The sequence below is a fragment of the Leucoraja erinacea genome, chromosome 22 (genome assembly GCF_028641065.1).
Source record: "Leucoraja erinacea ecotype New England chromosome 22, Leri_hhj_1, whole genome shotgun sequence".
Lineage (NCBI taxonomy): Eukaryota > Metazoa > Chordata > Chondrichthyes > Rajiformes > Rajidae > Leucoraja > Leucoraja erinaceus.
This window is the reverse complement of record NC_073398.1, coordinates 23,524,659-23,541,571: the sequence shown is the minus strand read 5'-3', so window position 1 is coordinate 23,541,571 and position 16,913 is coordinate 23,524,659. Positions and strand designations below refer to the sequence as shown.

At 39.7% G+C, this 16,913-nt stretch overlaps 1 protein-coding gene across 1 annotated transcript in view; it reads left to right on the top strand.

Moving 5' to 3' along the window:
* The window catches only part of fbxl13 (F-box and leucine-rich repeat protein 13), a 126,103-nt gene that overhangs the window by 25,974 nt on the left and 83,216 nt on the right, over positions 1 to 16,913 (top strand). The window contains exons 8-11 of the mRNA XM_055653146.1: positions 779 to 888; positions 2,548 to 2,652; positions 5,529 to 5,624; positions 11,219 to 11,354. Coding sequence (XP_055509121.1) covers positions 779 to 888; positions 2,548 to 2,652; positions 5,529 to 5,624; positions 11,219 to 11,354 — 447 coding nt within the window. The remainder of the gene's footprint in view (positions 1 to 778; positions 889 to 2,547; positions 2,653 to 5,528; positions 5,625 to 11,218; positions 11,355 to 16,913) is intronic.

Below are 16,913 nucleotides of genomic sequence, written 5' to 3'. Positions count from 1 at the left end.
ATTTGTGGAATTCTCTGCCACAGAAGGCAGTGGAGGTTTCCAAGAGAGAGATAGCTTTAGTTCTTAGGGCCAGGGAATTAAGGGATGTGGGGAAAAAGCCGGAACGGAGTACAGATTTTGGATCTAGACAAAAATGCTGGAGAAACTCAGCGGGTGCAACATTCTATCAAATTAATCTATGCTCTAATTATCTCATATTATCAGAGTAAGGGCTAGCCCCTGTGCCTGCCAATGAGGTCCACGTGCTAATAGCAATGTCACAGAATGTACTCTTGTTCCTTATCACGTTGCAGACATCTCATAATTTCCTAATTTATTTGACTTATGACATCTTGGGTCTTAGTGATTCACAATTTATGGCTGCTGCCAAGCAACACTGAGAGGTTGTTACATTGGGGGTATTGCCTGGTTTTAGGTCACAGTTATGCTTATTTCACAGGGTTTAAATTGGTACCAATGGCTTCTCAAAACAATTCCTTATTCAGAATCCTGTGATCAATCAATCTTGGAGAATCACTCTATAATTGAGTTATTATCAATATCCTTGTTTATACTTTCATAACATTCTTGGAGAACTTCATTGACCGTTATCCACCCATGTATTAGCAATCTCCAAATGCCTGTTAAGCCCAAACACTAACCTTCTTCTGTGATTGTTGTTTTAACTTTTGGACCACCAGAAACTTTACTTTTATATGTTTTGAATCATATCTTTTATCTTGCATTAAAATATCGAGTCAACACATATTCAGCCTCACTTATTCTCATTTTTTTCTAGTGGCAATGGAGCATATACGCAAGGTCAACAATCAACGTCAGGCCAGGCTCATTTTAAGAGAGTGGCTTGTTGTGGCAAAAGAGGCAAAAACTACCCGAGTGTACTTTGAGGTAATAACTAGACTAACTGGAACCCATTGGGTCCCAGTCACACGGAAGGCCTGGTGCCCTAACGCAACCCATTCCCCAACGCAATATTCCATCACTCACCTGTTCCCTCAATGCAACCCCTTCTCCCATGCAATATTCCACCACTCACCCATAGCCCCTAACTGTGCAGGCATGGCTCATTACCCCTCATCCCCGATCAGCCCCTCCCCCTCCTCTTCATGTGTGGGAGGGGAGATGGGGGGGGGGGGGAGGGAAGTGGGTGTGTGGCGGGGGGGGGATGTGTGTGAGGTAGGAGGGGAGGAAGGGTGAGTGGACGAGGAGGTGTAGGAGGGGGGGAGAGGGTGGTGTGGGGGAAGGGGGGTGTGGGGGAGGGGGGTTTGTGGCGAGGGGTGTGGGGTGGGGGGGAGATGTGTGTGTGGGCGGGGAGGGGTGTGGGAGGGGGGAGGAGATGTTGAAAATGTCTGAGGATATCGCCTGCTGGTTAGCACATTTCTTGAGCACATGACCAGGCTGGTCTTGGGGCTTTCTGTGGGTCGATCCTGGTTAGGGCTCCCAACATGTGGGCTGAATCCAGGATTATTATCTGCTCCTTGGAGCTAGGGGTGGACTTCCTCTCAGGCGTGGTGTTAAGCGCCTCAAAGCGCGCATAAAAGTCATTTAGCTTGTCCGGAAGGGAGGCATCGCTGTTGTTGGAATGTGATGCTCCTTTATAGTCCGCAATGGACCGCATACCTTGCCATATACGTCTGCTGTCCCTGGTGTCACAGAAGTTGCCTGTGAATTTCTGCGAGTAGGCCCACTTTGCTCTCTTGATGATCCGGGAGATCTTGGTTCTTAATGACCCGAGGGCAACAGTGGGGTCATATTGTGAGCCAAATGAGCAGCTGGAGCTGAATCCAGTGTATTGTGTTCAGTTCTGGGCACCATGTTACCGGAAAGATGTTGTCAAGCTGGAGAGGGTACAGAGAAAATTTACGAGGACGTTGCCAGGACTAGAGGGTCTGAGCTATAGGGAGAGGTTGAGTAGGCTGGACTCTTATTCCTTGGACCTGTTATAGAGGTGTATAAAATCATGAGAGGAATAAATCAGGTAGACGCACAGTCTTTTGCCCAGAGTAGGTGAATTGAGGACCAGAGGATATAGGTTTAAAGTGAACGGGAAAAAATTTACTAGGAATCTGAGGGGTAACATTTTCACACAAAGGGTGGTGGGTGTATGGAACAAACTGCCAGAGGAGGTAGTTGAGGCAGGGACTATCCAATGTTTAAGAAACAGTGAGACAGGTACATTGATAGGACAGGTTTGGAGAGACATGGGCCAAATGCAGGCAGGTGGGACGAGTGTAGCTGGGACATGTGGGAAAGTTGGGCCGATGGGTCTGTTTCCACGCTGTATCACTCTATGACTCCATATGTCATTCCAGACTAAGCCTTGGTGATATCAATATATATTTTTTGTAATGTGTAGAGCTCTCAGGAATAAGGAGGACGGCGTATATCGTCATTCCTTCTTCATTGCTGGGTTTCAATACTGGAACTCCACATCCATAGCATTGTAACAGAATGACTGTAATGGTTTAGGAAGGCATGTCACTATATTTTCAAAGCAATTCTGACTGCCGAAATATTAATTTAAAAAAATCTTGTTTCTGTTCATAGCGACTGGAGCGAGGGGAATTGGAAATCGAGAGTGACATTTTAATGGTAGCACCAACAGATGAGAAAGATCATATTTCCAACTTTCCTTCGGCAATTTCACAGCAGGTTGTATATATTTCTATTTTGTTTAATTTAAATCCATTATGTTCTGAAAAAAATGGTTAGGAAATATGACATATTTTGGAAATTCAAACATTACTTTTGATATCATTAGGAATTTTAAGTGGAAACTATCATTCTATCTACCTTGTAAAATTCTGATGGATCTACAGTAGATGCATTTTTTTTGTGCCTTCTTGCTTATATTGCTGGGGAATAAAATATCCTTCCAATTGCCTCAATTGCAAAAAATATATACTTCTAATTGCGGTAGAATCAAAGTAATTGTAATTTATGAACTACATGATTAATTCAGAGTGAAAGTAAAAGCATATATTAGCAATGTTACAAAATTTTAAGATTTTAAAAATCAAGTCTGCAATTTATCCCATCAGATAAAGCATAAAAAGAAGTTTAATTTGACACCTAATTCACTTTCATATCTTCAGTATTAAAAATGTTATGGCCATTTTCATACTCGGAAATTAGCATCTTGTTCCCTATTGCTTTTCCATTGACTTAACACAAAAGCTGTGATCGAGGACAGTCAAAAGCCCATAACTTTCTTAATAATTAAGAGAACTGAATGAAATATTCAGTTACTGTAGATTGAAGCAATCTGAAACAAATATAAAACATCTTACTTGGATGACCTGAAATTAAAGCATATAATCAGTTAGTTACCTAATTGTAGCTAATTACAAAATTGACCGTTGTGACGGAAATAGTAATAAACACCCAGACTGCCTTGAAAATTCAAAAATGTGATATTCTCAAGTTCAGAACTTTAATATTATTGTATTATATGCTGTAAGTTCGTAACAAATAGGTAAATAAATTACAATTTCTAGCAATAGACCAAGTCTTTATGGAGAAAATTAGTTGCTAGCTGGTACATTGGCATATCATAATCAGTAGCATCATCATACTCCTCAGATTATAACCAATAAGCAACTCTGTACACCTTGTTTTTCCTCAAGTTTTCAATTTTGGCATTGTAAATTACAAGTTTTTGCTCTTCAAACCACGCATGACATGCCTTTCTGCCCACTACTTTCCCATTAAGAATGTCCTGTAGATCATCACATTTGGAGTAGTCTAAATCAGTCTCTTTTCCTCGGCATTTGGATTGCCAATTTTGCATTTCTTCCTCGGAGACATCTGTTTAAAATGTAAAGGAAAAAAAGCACTGAACAGAAACAGAAACAAGTTATTATTTGCAGTTTTAAAAAAAAGGTAGAAATGATAAAGTTAAACGCTAAAACAAATAGTAAATACCCAACAAAAAATTCATATTCATCAGTTTCATCAAATCAATCTAATAATTTTTTTATCAAATCAATCATTCATCTAATCAATTAAATTCATCTAAATTCAATTACTAGATCTGAACATCTATCCATTTCTTAAGAAAATGATAAAACATTTTAATAGCCTAAGTATCCAAATAACAAACTAATCCCATTCACACAAGAATTCACAATATAACATGATTTTTAAATCTCACTGTCATGAACTTTTATGCCAGATGGAAGGAAATTAATGTTTAATTCCCATAAATTAAGCTAGAAACATCTACTCTCAATATAATCAAAATTATTATTTTTTGCACAATACATATGGCTAAAACTGTTGTGGATATTTAGTATAAAAATATTGACTATAGATAGCCAATCACTCAAAATATAGACCATTTAGATGCTCTTAAGACATGATTGTCCAAAAAAAAGAAGATTTAAATCTTCTTGCGAGTGGGTGTTTCTGGAATACGATCGATTGGAACGTTGCCGTTGCCGTGAATTTTAACCCCATATCGGCAGGCAAAGACACTGCAGGTTCGTATGGAGCCAAATAACATTTTCGCGCCGTAAAATTAGATTAAAGCCACCCCAAGAAGGAAGATTATATGTGAAATAGACGACTTACCTTTTGTTTTGTCCTGATATTACGATCCGTCACATTGTAGGCTTTGAGGGCGTCCGAAGTAGCTTTTTACTTTAATCCTACTATTAAATTGTCCAGCGATTTTTTAATTAAAAAAAACGGGAACGGAAGTCCGATCGATTTTTCTTCATCGACTAGCAGCCCGAGGAAATCCCTCTCCTACAAGCGATACAAACCTGCATTTTAATCCCGCCCCCCTCCCCCCTCAAAGGTGCCAAAGTCGCACACACGGCCAGTGGCAGAACTGCAGCGCCGCTGAAGGTAGGTTTTGTAACATCGCTAGATATATGTTTTAAGCTTAAGGCCAATTATGCTTTTTCTTTGATAGCTGATAATGTGATACAGGGGAAAGTCTGATGACCATGAGACTTATGCATTAACAAATAAGCTATCTCTGCATATGGGGATTAAGGGAGCAGTGCCATTTCGAATTGAAGAAAATGGGAAGGAGAGGCATTGAAATAAATGCTTTTGGTTGGTTCATCTAAAATTAGAGCAGTTTCTCTATATCTACTATCTTATATCAGAAATGGGTAAAGTAACATTTTGTCCTGATCCAACCATATTGATGCTGCAGCCAAAAAAACACATTAACACGTCAACGTCCTCAGAAAACTAAGGACATTTGGTATGTCCCCAATGACTCTTACCAGTTTCTACAAATGCACTGTAGAAAGCATCTTATCAGGATACATAACAACCAACTCTGCCAAAGACTGCAAGAAATTGCAGAGAGTTATGGATGCAGCCCAGAACATCATGTAATCCAGCCTTCCCACTATCGACTCCATCTACAATTTGCTGACAAGCCATATCTGAAGTTTAGCAATATTGAATTAATTTATGGAAAATATGATAAAATGTCAAATGCAATGAACAGAAAATTGTGCTGAAGTTATGTGTAAATAACAACTTTCTAAATATTATTTTTACCTCAGATTTTTGGTTATCTTGGTGTTAGGGAGCTCATAAGATGTGCACAAGTTTGTCAGTCCTGGAAGGTGATTACACAGTCAAGTTTCCTCTGGAGCAAGGTTTGTTTAGTGTCCAAAAACTGATATGATTACTGAAATAAGAATAAACTTATATTTATAAAGTATTCTGTCACATATGTCAGAATGTTCATGTACTTTAGATGTTTAGGCAGTTAGAGGTTACTGCCTTGATATATTATACTATTCAATTTTATCGGTGAGAGCAGGATCGTTCCTATATCGTGCGGATAGCACTCCTCTTTCTCCATTCTTATCCACTCCAACTGCTGAGTGGAGCTATCCAGCCAGTACATTATGTTCTTAATATGCACTGCCCAGTAGTAATACATAAAGTTAGGTAATGATAAGCCCCCAACTTCTTTAGATTTGCACAAATGCTTTCGTTGAATTCTGTGTGTTCTGTAATCCCATATGAAATTAGTGATAGTGGAATCTAGTTTTTTGAAAAAATATTTTGGAATATATATTGGGATCGCTTGAAACAAATATATTAATTGTGGTACGAAAGTCATTTTTATAGCGTTAATTCTACCTATCAATGAGAGCGGAAGCGTTTTCCAAAATTTAATCGTATCATTCAGTTTATTTAATAGTGGTATAAAATTGGCACTATATAATGATTTGTGTCTTCTCGTAATTTGAATACCCAGATACTTGAATTTTTCTGTTGCAATTTTGAAGGGGAATTTTAGTAAGTGTCTCGAATCCTGTGGTTTTAAAGACATAATTTCGCTTTTATTCCAATTTATTCTATATCCTGAAAAAGAGCCGAATTCCTCAATTAGTGTTAATAAGGTGGGTATACTCGTTTGTGTATTAGTAATATATAAAAGGATATCATCAGCATATAATGAAATTTTATTCTTTGAGTCCTTGCTGTTATATCCGTGAATATTCGGGTGATTTCTAATCCTTTCGGCCAGCGGTTCTATCATAAGGGCAAATAGCAATGGTGATAAGGCACACCCTTGCCTATTACCCCTTGATAAGTAAAATTTTGGAGATAGCGTATTGTTAATTAATATTCTTGCCGTAGGTCTATCGTAAAGTAGTTTAATCCCTCTAATAAAATTCTCTCCCGTATTAAATTTTTGGAGTACCTTGTATAAATACTGCCATTCTACTTGATCAAATGCCTTCTCTGCATCCAGCGTGATAACTGAGATATCTTCATTGTCCTCATTATGAGAGTACATTATATTAAAAAGCCTTCTCAAATTATTAAATGATTGTCTTTTGGGTATAAATCCCGTTTGATCCGTAATTATTAAATTGTTAATATAATTATTTAGCCTTCTAGCTAGAATCTTTGCTAAAATTTTCTGATCCGTATTTAGAAGTGAAATAGCTCTATAAGAACCCGGTTCATCTAAATCTTTATCCTTTTTTTGGTATAAGCGTTATTGTTGCTTCTGCTAGGGTTTCTGGTAGTTTATTTTCAGTATAAGCTTGCATGTATAAATTGAATAATCTTGGTACAATTGACTCGTGAAATCTTTTATAAAATTCATTACTAAAACCGTCTGGTCCTGGGGTCTTCCCATTTTTCAGTGAGTTTATTATTTGTTTTATTTCTTCACTAGTAATCCGTGCTCCTAATTGCTCTTGTTCTAAACTATCCAATTTTGGGAGCTTGCAATTATCTAAAAAATTTGTAATTTTACTTACATCTGTCTTTATTTTAGATGTATATAAATTATGATAAAATTGGGCAAACCTCTTATTAATATCCTTAGGCAATGTTAGCAACTCACCCTTATCCGATTTAATTTTAGTGATAGTTTTTTCCTTTTCTCGTTGCTTCAGTTGCCTCACAAGTAGTTTATGTGGCTTATCGAATAGTATAATATATAAGAAGAACCCAATTATTCACAATATAATAAGAATTTGGAAACAAATAAAAGTACCCTTGAAATTAAATAATTTATCAGTACTAACCCCACTATTGAACAACCCCGCATTCAAACCTTCTCTCATCGACAACGCATATCAACAATGGGATAGACTGGGGATTAGGAAAGTAGGGGATATGTATGAAGTGGGCAAACTGTTATCATTTCAACAATTACAATTAAAATTTAAATTGAAGGATAATCAATATTTTAAATATATACAGGTATGTGAATATTTATGTAGAAATATACACATAGATTTCAAACTATATTTTTAGATCCTTTAGAAGAAGCAATGAATATTAAGGCTGATTCGCAAAAATTAATATCATACTTTTATAATAATATATTAGAGAATCACCCTCAACAGAAGCATTAAGGGAAGATTGGGAACATGAGCTAATGATAAAGATCTCGAAGGATAGATGGGAAAAGTATTTGATGAATACACATAACTGTTCTATTAATGCAAGACATAATTTAATTCAATTCAAATTATTACATAGACTATATTATTCAAAAACGAGGTTGAATAAATTTTATCCAAACGTCTCTCCCAGATGCGATAAATGTTTGTTTCAAAACGCTAATATACACATTCATTTGTAGGATGTACAAAGTTGAATAAATTTTGGAGTGATATATTTGATATATTTACAAAGCTTTTCAAGTCAAGAATAGAACCCAAAACGGAATGGATTATATTTGGAATAATAGGAGAAGATACCAATTTAAATAAAGATCAAAATGTTTTTTTTAATCATGGGTTAATAATTGGAAAGAAATTGATACTTAAATTTTGGAAAAATACAACCACACCAACTGTTAAAATGTGGATTAGGAATATGATGGACATAGCACGCCTTGAAGAAATGAGACTCTGACTAATAGATAAATATGACCAATTCTGAAGGAGTTGGTCTCCTTTCATCGACTTTTTGGAATCATGTGATGCAGCGGTACCGTAAAGATTGTTGATTTCAGTTCATGACGCGGATAGAGCTACATCTCCGAATACAGATTTGAAAAATTCTCTTTTAAGGGGCCTTCTCTTCTATTTCTACTTTCCACTTTCTCTCTTCCTTTTTTATTTTTTATATACACACTTCACGTTTTTCTACTCTCTACCATCTATTTTTCCACTTTTTCCTCTTTCTATTGTTTTCTTTTTCTTGTCTTGCTTACTTCCTTCTCATAACATAACAAACTAGAGGTTGTACATAGAATGGATTACGGTATTACATAGTTGGCACCTAAAATTAGGTTCCACTGTACTGTTTTGTGCTGTATTAACTTCTAAAAATAAAAAAATAAAAAAAAAGAGGTTACTGCCTTGAGACTGATGGATTTTTCATATAAAGTTAGAACATAGGATGGTACAGGACAGAAATGGGCCCTTCGACCCATAATGTTTGTGCTGAAAATGATGCCAAATTAAACTGATCTCATCTGCCTGCTATCCCCTGCACTTCCATGTGCCTATCCAAAAGCTTCTGAGACACCACTACAGTATCCACAACCCTAAAGAGAGAAAATCCTAAATAAAATTTTCAGGGTCGATGTAGAGAGGATATTTCCTTCTGTGGGAGAACCAAGAATCTTATCTGCCTGAACATAATCCATATTCCTCAATTCCTTGCATATCCATGTTCCTATCCAAAAGTCTCCATGTATATGCAGGGAATGGAGGAATATTTCAAAAATGAATTAGATGCTCATTGCTTAATGTAAAGGTCATCAACAAATTTATGTAACGAGATTATTTTCAAAAGCAGGCTGTTTCACTCACCTAATGTTTGCATTTATTATATATTACTAGACCAAGTGCAGACCCAACGCAAGATTCCACCACTCACCCGTTCCCCCAACGCAAACCGTTCCACCACTGCAATATTGCACAACTCTAAGTATACAATAGCGAGAGAGTGGGGTAGAGGTGGGGAGGTGGGGAGAGGGGGAGGAGGGGGGGAGAGAGGGGGAAGAGAGGGGGGAGAGAGAGGGGGGAGAGAGAGGGGGGAGAGAGAGGGGGGGGAGAGAGAGGGGGGGGGGGGGGGAGAGAGATGGGGGGAGAAATAGAGGAGGCCCAGGACGAGCCGAGGACCGGACCTGACCATGGTTAATTGGTAAAATGTATATGAAATTGGCCTGGTCAAAGAAGTTAGAAGATAGCGATGGAGATGTGTTTCTTTGAACAGAAGTCTGTGGTCAGTGGTGTTCTACAAGGATCAATGTTGGGACTATTGCTTGTAATATATATAAATAATAGAGATGAAAATGTTAATTTGTCTGACTAGTAAGTCTGCAGATAACATAAAATTGATGGAGTTTGTGCATAGTGAGGAATGTAATAAAAGGATATAGCATGACATACATAACTTCGAAATTTAGGCAGAGAAATGGCATAGTGTTTAACCTGGTCAAGTATGAAGTGGTGCATCTGAAAATGAAAAGCATACAATAAATAGCAGTATCGTTAGATGCATTGATGTGCAGAGGCATCTAGGACTTCAAGACCAAACCTCCCTGAAAGTGGCAACACAAGTGTGTAGGGTGGCAAAGAAGGTTTATATATACGTCATGCATGCCCTCGTTTGTCAGGGCACTAAAAATAACAGTCAAGAAGTATAATACTTTAATCAGACCACATTTGGAATATTGTCTGAAGTCTGGTCGCCACTTCAGAATGTGAGGTTTTGGAGAGTGTGTAACAGGTTCACCGGGATGTTTCTTAAATTAGAGAGTACTAGCTTTTCATTGACCCACTTGCCCAGTTCATCAAGATTCTGCTTTAATTCTTGACAACCAACTTCGCTAACTACGATACCATTTATTTTAGTGTCATTTTTAAACTTACTTGCCTTGTACATTATTTTCCAAATTGCTGATAAAATTGACAAATAGCAATAGGCACCAGCACCGATCTGACCTCCAGTCCAAAAAAACAACCTTCCGACGCCATCCTCTGCTTCCTACCATGAAGCCATTTCTGTATCCATTTAGCTAGCTGTCCCTGGATCCTGTGCCATCTAACTTTCCGGAGCAGCCTTCCATGCGCAACCTCATTAAAGGCCATGCCAAAGTCCATGTAGACTACTAGCACTGCCCTCATCAATCTCTTTGCTTACTTCTTCAAAAAATTCAATCAAATTTGTGAGACATGTTCTCTTAGTTATAAAACCATGCTGACTATTCCTAATCAACCCCTGTCTATCCAAATCCATGTAATTCTTACCCCTCAGAATCCTTGTCAGTAACTTTCCCAACAAAGATGTTAGGCTTACTGGTGGAAGAGCAGATTTGAGAGCAACTTTTAAAAGTAAATTTAAAACAAGCAGGGAATTGAAGAATGCAGACCATGTGCAGGCATGTGGGATTGGTTAGCTTAGCATAATGGTCAGCATATCATGGTCTGAAGTGTCTGTTCCTGTGCTGCACTGTTCAATGTTCTATATTTTTGAGCAATTTCCCTCAAGGGGCTCCAGAACAAGGGGTCACAGTTTAAGGATAAGGGGGAAATCTTTTAGGACCGAGATGAGGAAAACATTTTTCATGAAGAGAGTGGTGAATTTCTGGAATTCTCTGCCACAGAAGGTAGTTGAGGCCAGTTCATTGGCTATATTTAAGAGGGAGTTAGATGTGGCCCTTGTGGCTAAAGGGGTCAGTTTTTAGTGTAAAATGTTGATTATTTGGATAGCTATAAAACATGATATTGTACCTTAATTTTCAAACCTTACATTCCAGATTGACTTTTATCCAGTAAAACATCTGATTAAAGATGATGATGCAGCAAATATTTTGCGGAGTTACCGTTCTAGTGTCGTTCATTTGAGTCTCCGGGGATGCAACAACATCGGTCGGGCCACCTTCAAAGGAATTAGTGAGTATATTTAGCACTTTTCATCTTTGCATATATATTTTTCTTTATGCATGGTAGTATATTTTGTTTCAAGAAAGCCTTGCATTGTTGCAGCGTCTTTCAATTTTTAATTTTCATTTGCCATGGTGAGAAGCCAATTAATGTTTCCCGATTATTAGTCCATATTCATCAGTTCAGTAACAACAAATGTGCCACTATATCTGAGTATGGTTAGCCAAATTATATCTCACATGTTATCTTAATAATTGATGCTTTAGAAATAATATGGCAGTCGTGGGTTTGGGCGTTGCTATGCATGTTGCATAAATGGAATAAATATTAAACTGGTTTGCAAAATTATTTAATTTACTAATGTTTGATGTACACTATAGTGCCATTAATTCTCCAGCTAATGTATCCTTGATATGTGAAGGAAAGAACTGCAGATGCTGGTTTAAATCGAAGGTAGACACAAAATGCTGGAGTAACTCCAGCATTTTGTGTCGATGCTGCCTGTCCTGCTGAGTTACTCCAGCATTTTGTGAAGATGCTGCCTGTCCCGCTGAGTTACTCTAGCATTTTGTGTCCACCTTGATATGTAAAGGTTTTTTTGCTGTTACAACTGGTATGCTTCATCCATCATGCATTTCATACTTCCTCCATGCTATTTTGTCTCCATGAATTGTCTTCATTGCAATTTATTTTATATATCCTTCAAGTTTGCTTCAAAATGTCATCTAAAAAAATCACAGCAAACATTATTACTAAACAGGATATGTTTATGTATCAATGTTTCAAGATTCCTTTCTGTTTCTCTGTTTTTCATTTATGTTTTCTCTGCCATTTGCAAAAGCTCGCTGTGATTGAGGTTGAACTACAGTTTTGGGAGTCTAGTATCAGACAAACAAATGATATGCATGTCTGCATAGTGGAACTGACTTTGTTTCGAATCTCTTGTTAAAGTGATCAAGGAGTTTGACTTTGATTTTCAAACACTTGAAATTTTCTTCAGGCAACCAAAGCTGTGCAAGCTCACGGAAAACACTGGCGAATCTCATAATTGAAGGCTACTTGGTTGAGAAGTAATCTCTATTAAAGCTGAGAGTGGTCCTCATTACCTGGCTCAATATTTGTGGTCTTGCAGTGGACCAATATTGTTGGAGGGTGGTACTGTGCATTGTGAGAGCATGCTCACAAAGCCCTGCTCAGGCTTTGCTAAACTACTAGACTAAGTGGGACCCATTGGGTCACATGGGAGGCCTGGTCCCCCAATGCAACCCATTCTGGTTCCCCCAATGCAACCCATTTCCCAACGCAATATTCCACCTCTCACCCATAGCCCCTAACTGCGCAGGCGCAGCTCATTTCCCCTCATCCCCCAGCACTCCCTCCCCCTCCTCTTCATGTGTGGGAGGGGAGGGAAACATAGAAACATAGAAAATAGGTGCAGGAGGAGGCCATTCGGCCCTTCGAGCCAGCACTGACATTCATTGTGATCATGGCTGATCGTCCTCAATAACCCATGCCTGCCTTCTCCCCATATCCCTCGATACCACTAGCCCCTAGAGCTCTATCTAACTCTCTCTTAAATCCATCCACCGATTTGGCCTCCACTGCCCTCTGGAAGGTGGGAAGATGGGGGTGTGTGGCGGGGGAGTGTGTGTGATGGGAGGGGAGCAGGGGGAAGGGTGTGTGTGTGTGTGGGGGGGGGGGGGGGGAGGGGGGGGGCGTAGTTGGGGGGGGGAGCGTGGGGGGGGAGGGAGGTGTAAGGTGGGACGGGAGGGGGGTGAGTGTGGGTGGGAGGCGTGATATGAGGGGGAAGGGGGGAGAAGGGGTGTGGGATGGGGAGGAGGGAGGGGGATGTGGAAGGGGGAGGGGAGGGGTGTATGTAGGGGATGGATCCCAGGAACCCCCGTCATCGGTGCTGATCCACTGGGGTGTGCTGGCAGGGGGATATGAGGGGGAGGAGGGCGTGTGGGAGGGATGGGGGGGAGGAGGGTGTGTGGGAGGGATGGGTCCTGATGAGTTGCCATGGGTCCTGATGGGAATTCGGAACCGCCCCCAAGGAAGATCTGTCATCGTCCTCCGCGGAGTTGGTATATGGTGCTCCGCTCACCGTCCCCGGGGAGTTTATCCCTGCTGCTGATGGATCCCAGGAACCCCCGTCATCGGTGCTGATCCACTGGTAGGAGAGGGTCAGCTCCCTGTCTCCCATCCCAACGTCGCGTCATGTAGTGGCCCCTTCCTATGTGCCACTGCCGCTGATGGGCTGCCCGTACGTTTTTCTTCACTATGATTCCCACAGGTCGCCCTTGCAGCGCCCATATGAAGGTCCCTTTCGCGTGCTGCAACATGGGCCTACGACATTTGATTTGGACATGGGAGGTCGGCGTGAAACTGTGTCTGTGGCTCGTTTGTAAATGGCCTACTTGGACCTGAGCAAGCCAGTCCATGTGGCTCAACCGCCCCGTCGCAAGTGTCCGCCATTCCGAGCTCCCGGAGATTCTTCCGAACCGAGCAAGCCCCCGGGGTGTGGTATTGTATCTATGAGTTCGGGCCACATCGTTCGGCGCCCCATCCGGTTCGGTGCCTCTGGTTCTGGGGGGATCTTGTGGCGGCACCTGGTGGCAACCCGGCACAACGAACCATCGACTCTGGAGGACGGCGGCTTGGTGTGGGAGGCCCTAGTCACGGGGTCGGTACCTGAGTTGGTATTTAAGGCCGGGCAATGCTCCTGACCTAACAGGAGTAGGAAGCTGTATTGGAGAAAATAAACACGTCTAGTGCACGCAACTCGTGTCCGATTAGTTTTGACTGGACTAAGTCCCCGCCACCCCAACGTCATTAATTGGGTGTTTTTTTTAAAGTTTGGATTCCTGAGCTTGCTTGAATATCCAAATGCCACTTCAATCGCTTCTGGCTTCTATTTGAATGAATCATATCCTTGAATGATACCTTTGTGTGCCATTTGTCACGTGATTTAAATAAATCTTTAATAAATCCTGAAATTCTTAAATAAATCCTGAAATTCAAATGAAAACCTGCAGATTCTGTAAATCTAAATTTAAAACAGGAAATGCTAGAAATACTCAGCAGTTTTGTGGCCATATCTGTGGAAGAGAACCAGTTAATGTTTCAAGTTGCGTACCCTTCAACAGAACTCGACAAAATCATGTTTAGTTTTAGAGATACAGTGTGGAAACAGGTCCTTCGGCCCACCAAGTCCACACCGACCACCGAGCACATTAACACACACTAGGGACAATTTACACTTATACCAAGCCAATTAACCTACAGACTTGTACGTCTTTGGAGTGTGGGAGGAAATCGAATATCTCGGAGAAAACCCACGTGGTTATGGGGAGAATGTACAAACTCCATACAGATGGCACCCATAGTCGGGATCGAACCCGGATTTCTGGCGCTGCAAGCGCTGAAAGGTAGCAACTCTACTGTTGCACCACCATGTCGCTCATGAATCAGTTGATTTAATCTAGCTATTAATGTATTGCTGTTAGTTTTTGCCAACCAGACATTATAAAGTGAAATTATGGATGATTATTGGCTACTGGACTTCTTCAATAAAGGTATTCTATAAACTCCCATAAATCTACTATAAATGTCACTAGACCAGATCTGTGGCATTGATTACCTCATCATTTCAATACTAAATATTTATGAAAACATTCTTGAGGAATAGGGACAAGTTCTGTTCCTTCATATTGACTGAACATTCTTGGCCTCTACTTGGGTTCCTTCCAGTTTTATCATCTGTCTCTACTACAGTTGGCATAGAAAAATAGTGGAAAATAACTTTCAATGTTTCAAAATGTTAAACAGAGAAGAAAGCCGCTTTGGCGATATTTGGAGAAAAAATAATGACGACAAAAAAATTGCATTAAAAATATGCAAATTAGGAATACTAGCTTTCCGTCTGCATTAATGCGAAGTGCAGTCTTCAGATTACATTTAGTGGTTAGAACTAAAAATCAGAAGTGGAATTATTACATGGCCAAGAACTGAATGCCCGTTATACAATTGACATCAAAGTTTTAGAAAAATAAATAAAATGAAAATCCAAATAACACATTAAATTAAATGGCCTAAGCCTACATTGGCCTAATGGCCAAAGGGATAAAAAATCTAAAATAATACAAAAATTCACCATAAACAAATAAATACTAACATTAATACATTGAAGCCACATAGTAGAAAATAGGAAGCAAGTAAGAACTACATGGTAGGTACACAATAGTTTTTGCTAACTGCTTTATTTTTCTCAAGTAAAATGAATTGAAGTTACTCCTAATATATATTTACAGGGAATATTATTCAAAAAACTATGTACAGTGGCATCCATAATGTTTGGGCCAAAAATCCATCATTTATTTATTTGCCTCTGTACTCCACAATTTCAGATTTGTAATAGAAAATAAAACGCATGAGGTTCAAGTGCACATTGTCAGATTTTAATAAAGGCCATTTTTATACATTTTGGTTTCACCATGTAGAAATTACAGCAGTGTTTATACATAGCCCCCCCATTTCAGGGCACCATAATGTTTGGGACACAGCAATGTCATGTAAGTGAAAGTAGTCCCCTTGGGCAAGAGTGACCATAATATGGTTGAGTTCTTCATTAGGATGGAGAGTGACATAATTAATTCAGAAACAAGGGTTCTGAACTTAAAGAAAGGTAACTTTGAGGGTATGAGACGTGAATTGAAATGAAATGAAATGAAATGATTCAATTTATTGTCATTGTCAGTGTACAGTACAGAGACAACGAAATGCATTTTTAGCATCTCCCTTGAAAGGGAGACACAGGGCGTCGCGGTGTGCCCGCGCCTGCCGCCGTAACATTCCATTACAGGCAAAGGTGGGTGAAGTGTCTTGCCCAAGGACACAACGACAGTATGCACTCCAAGCGGGATTTGAACCGGCTACCTTCAGGTCGCCAGCCGAACTCTTAGCCATTGGCCAAGATAGACTGGCAATTGATTCTTAAAAGGTTGATGGTGGATATGCAATGGAAGGCATTTAAAGACCACATGGATGAACTACAACAATTGTTCATCCCAGTTTGGCAAAAGAATAAATCAGGGATGGTAGTGCATCCGTGGATAACAAGGGAAATCAGGGATAGTATCAAAACAAAAGATGAAGCATACAAATTAGCCAGTAAAAGCAGCCTGACAGAGGACTGGGAGAAATTCAGTCCAGCAGAGGAGGACAAAGGGCTTAATTAGGAAAGGGAAAATAGATTATGAAAGAAAACTGGCAGGGAACATAAAAACTGACTGCAAACGCTTTTATAGATATGTGAAGAGAAAAAGATTAGTTAAAACAAATGTAGTTCCCTTGCAGTCAGAAACAGGTGAATTGATCATGGGGAACAAGGACATGGCAGACCAATTGAATAACTACTTTGGTTCTGTCTTCACTAAGGAAGACATAAATAATCTGCCGGAAATAGCAGGGGACCGGGGGTCAAATGAGATGGAGGAACTGAGTGAAATCCATGTTAGCCGGGAAGTGGTGTTAGGTAAATTGAATGGATTAAAGGCCGATAAATCCCCA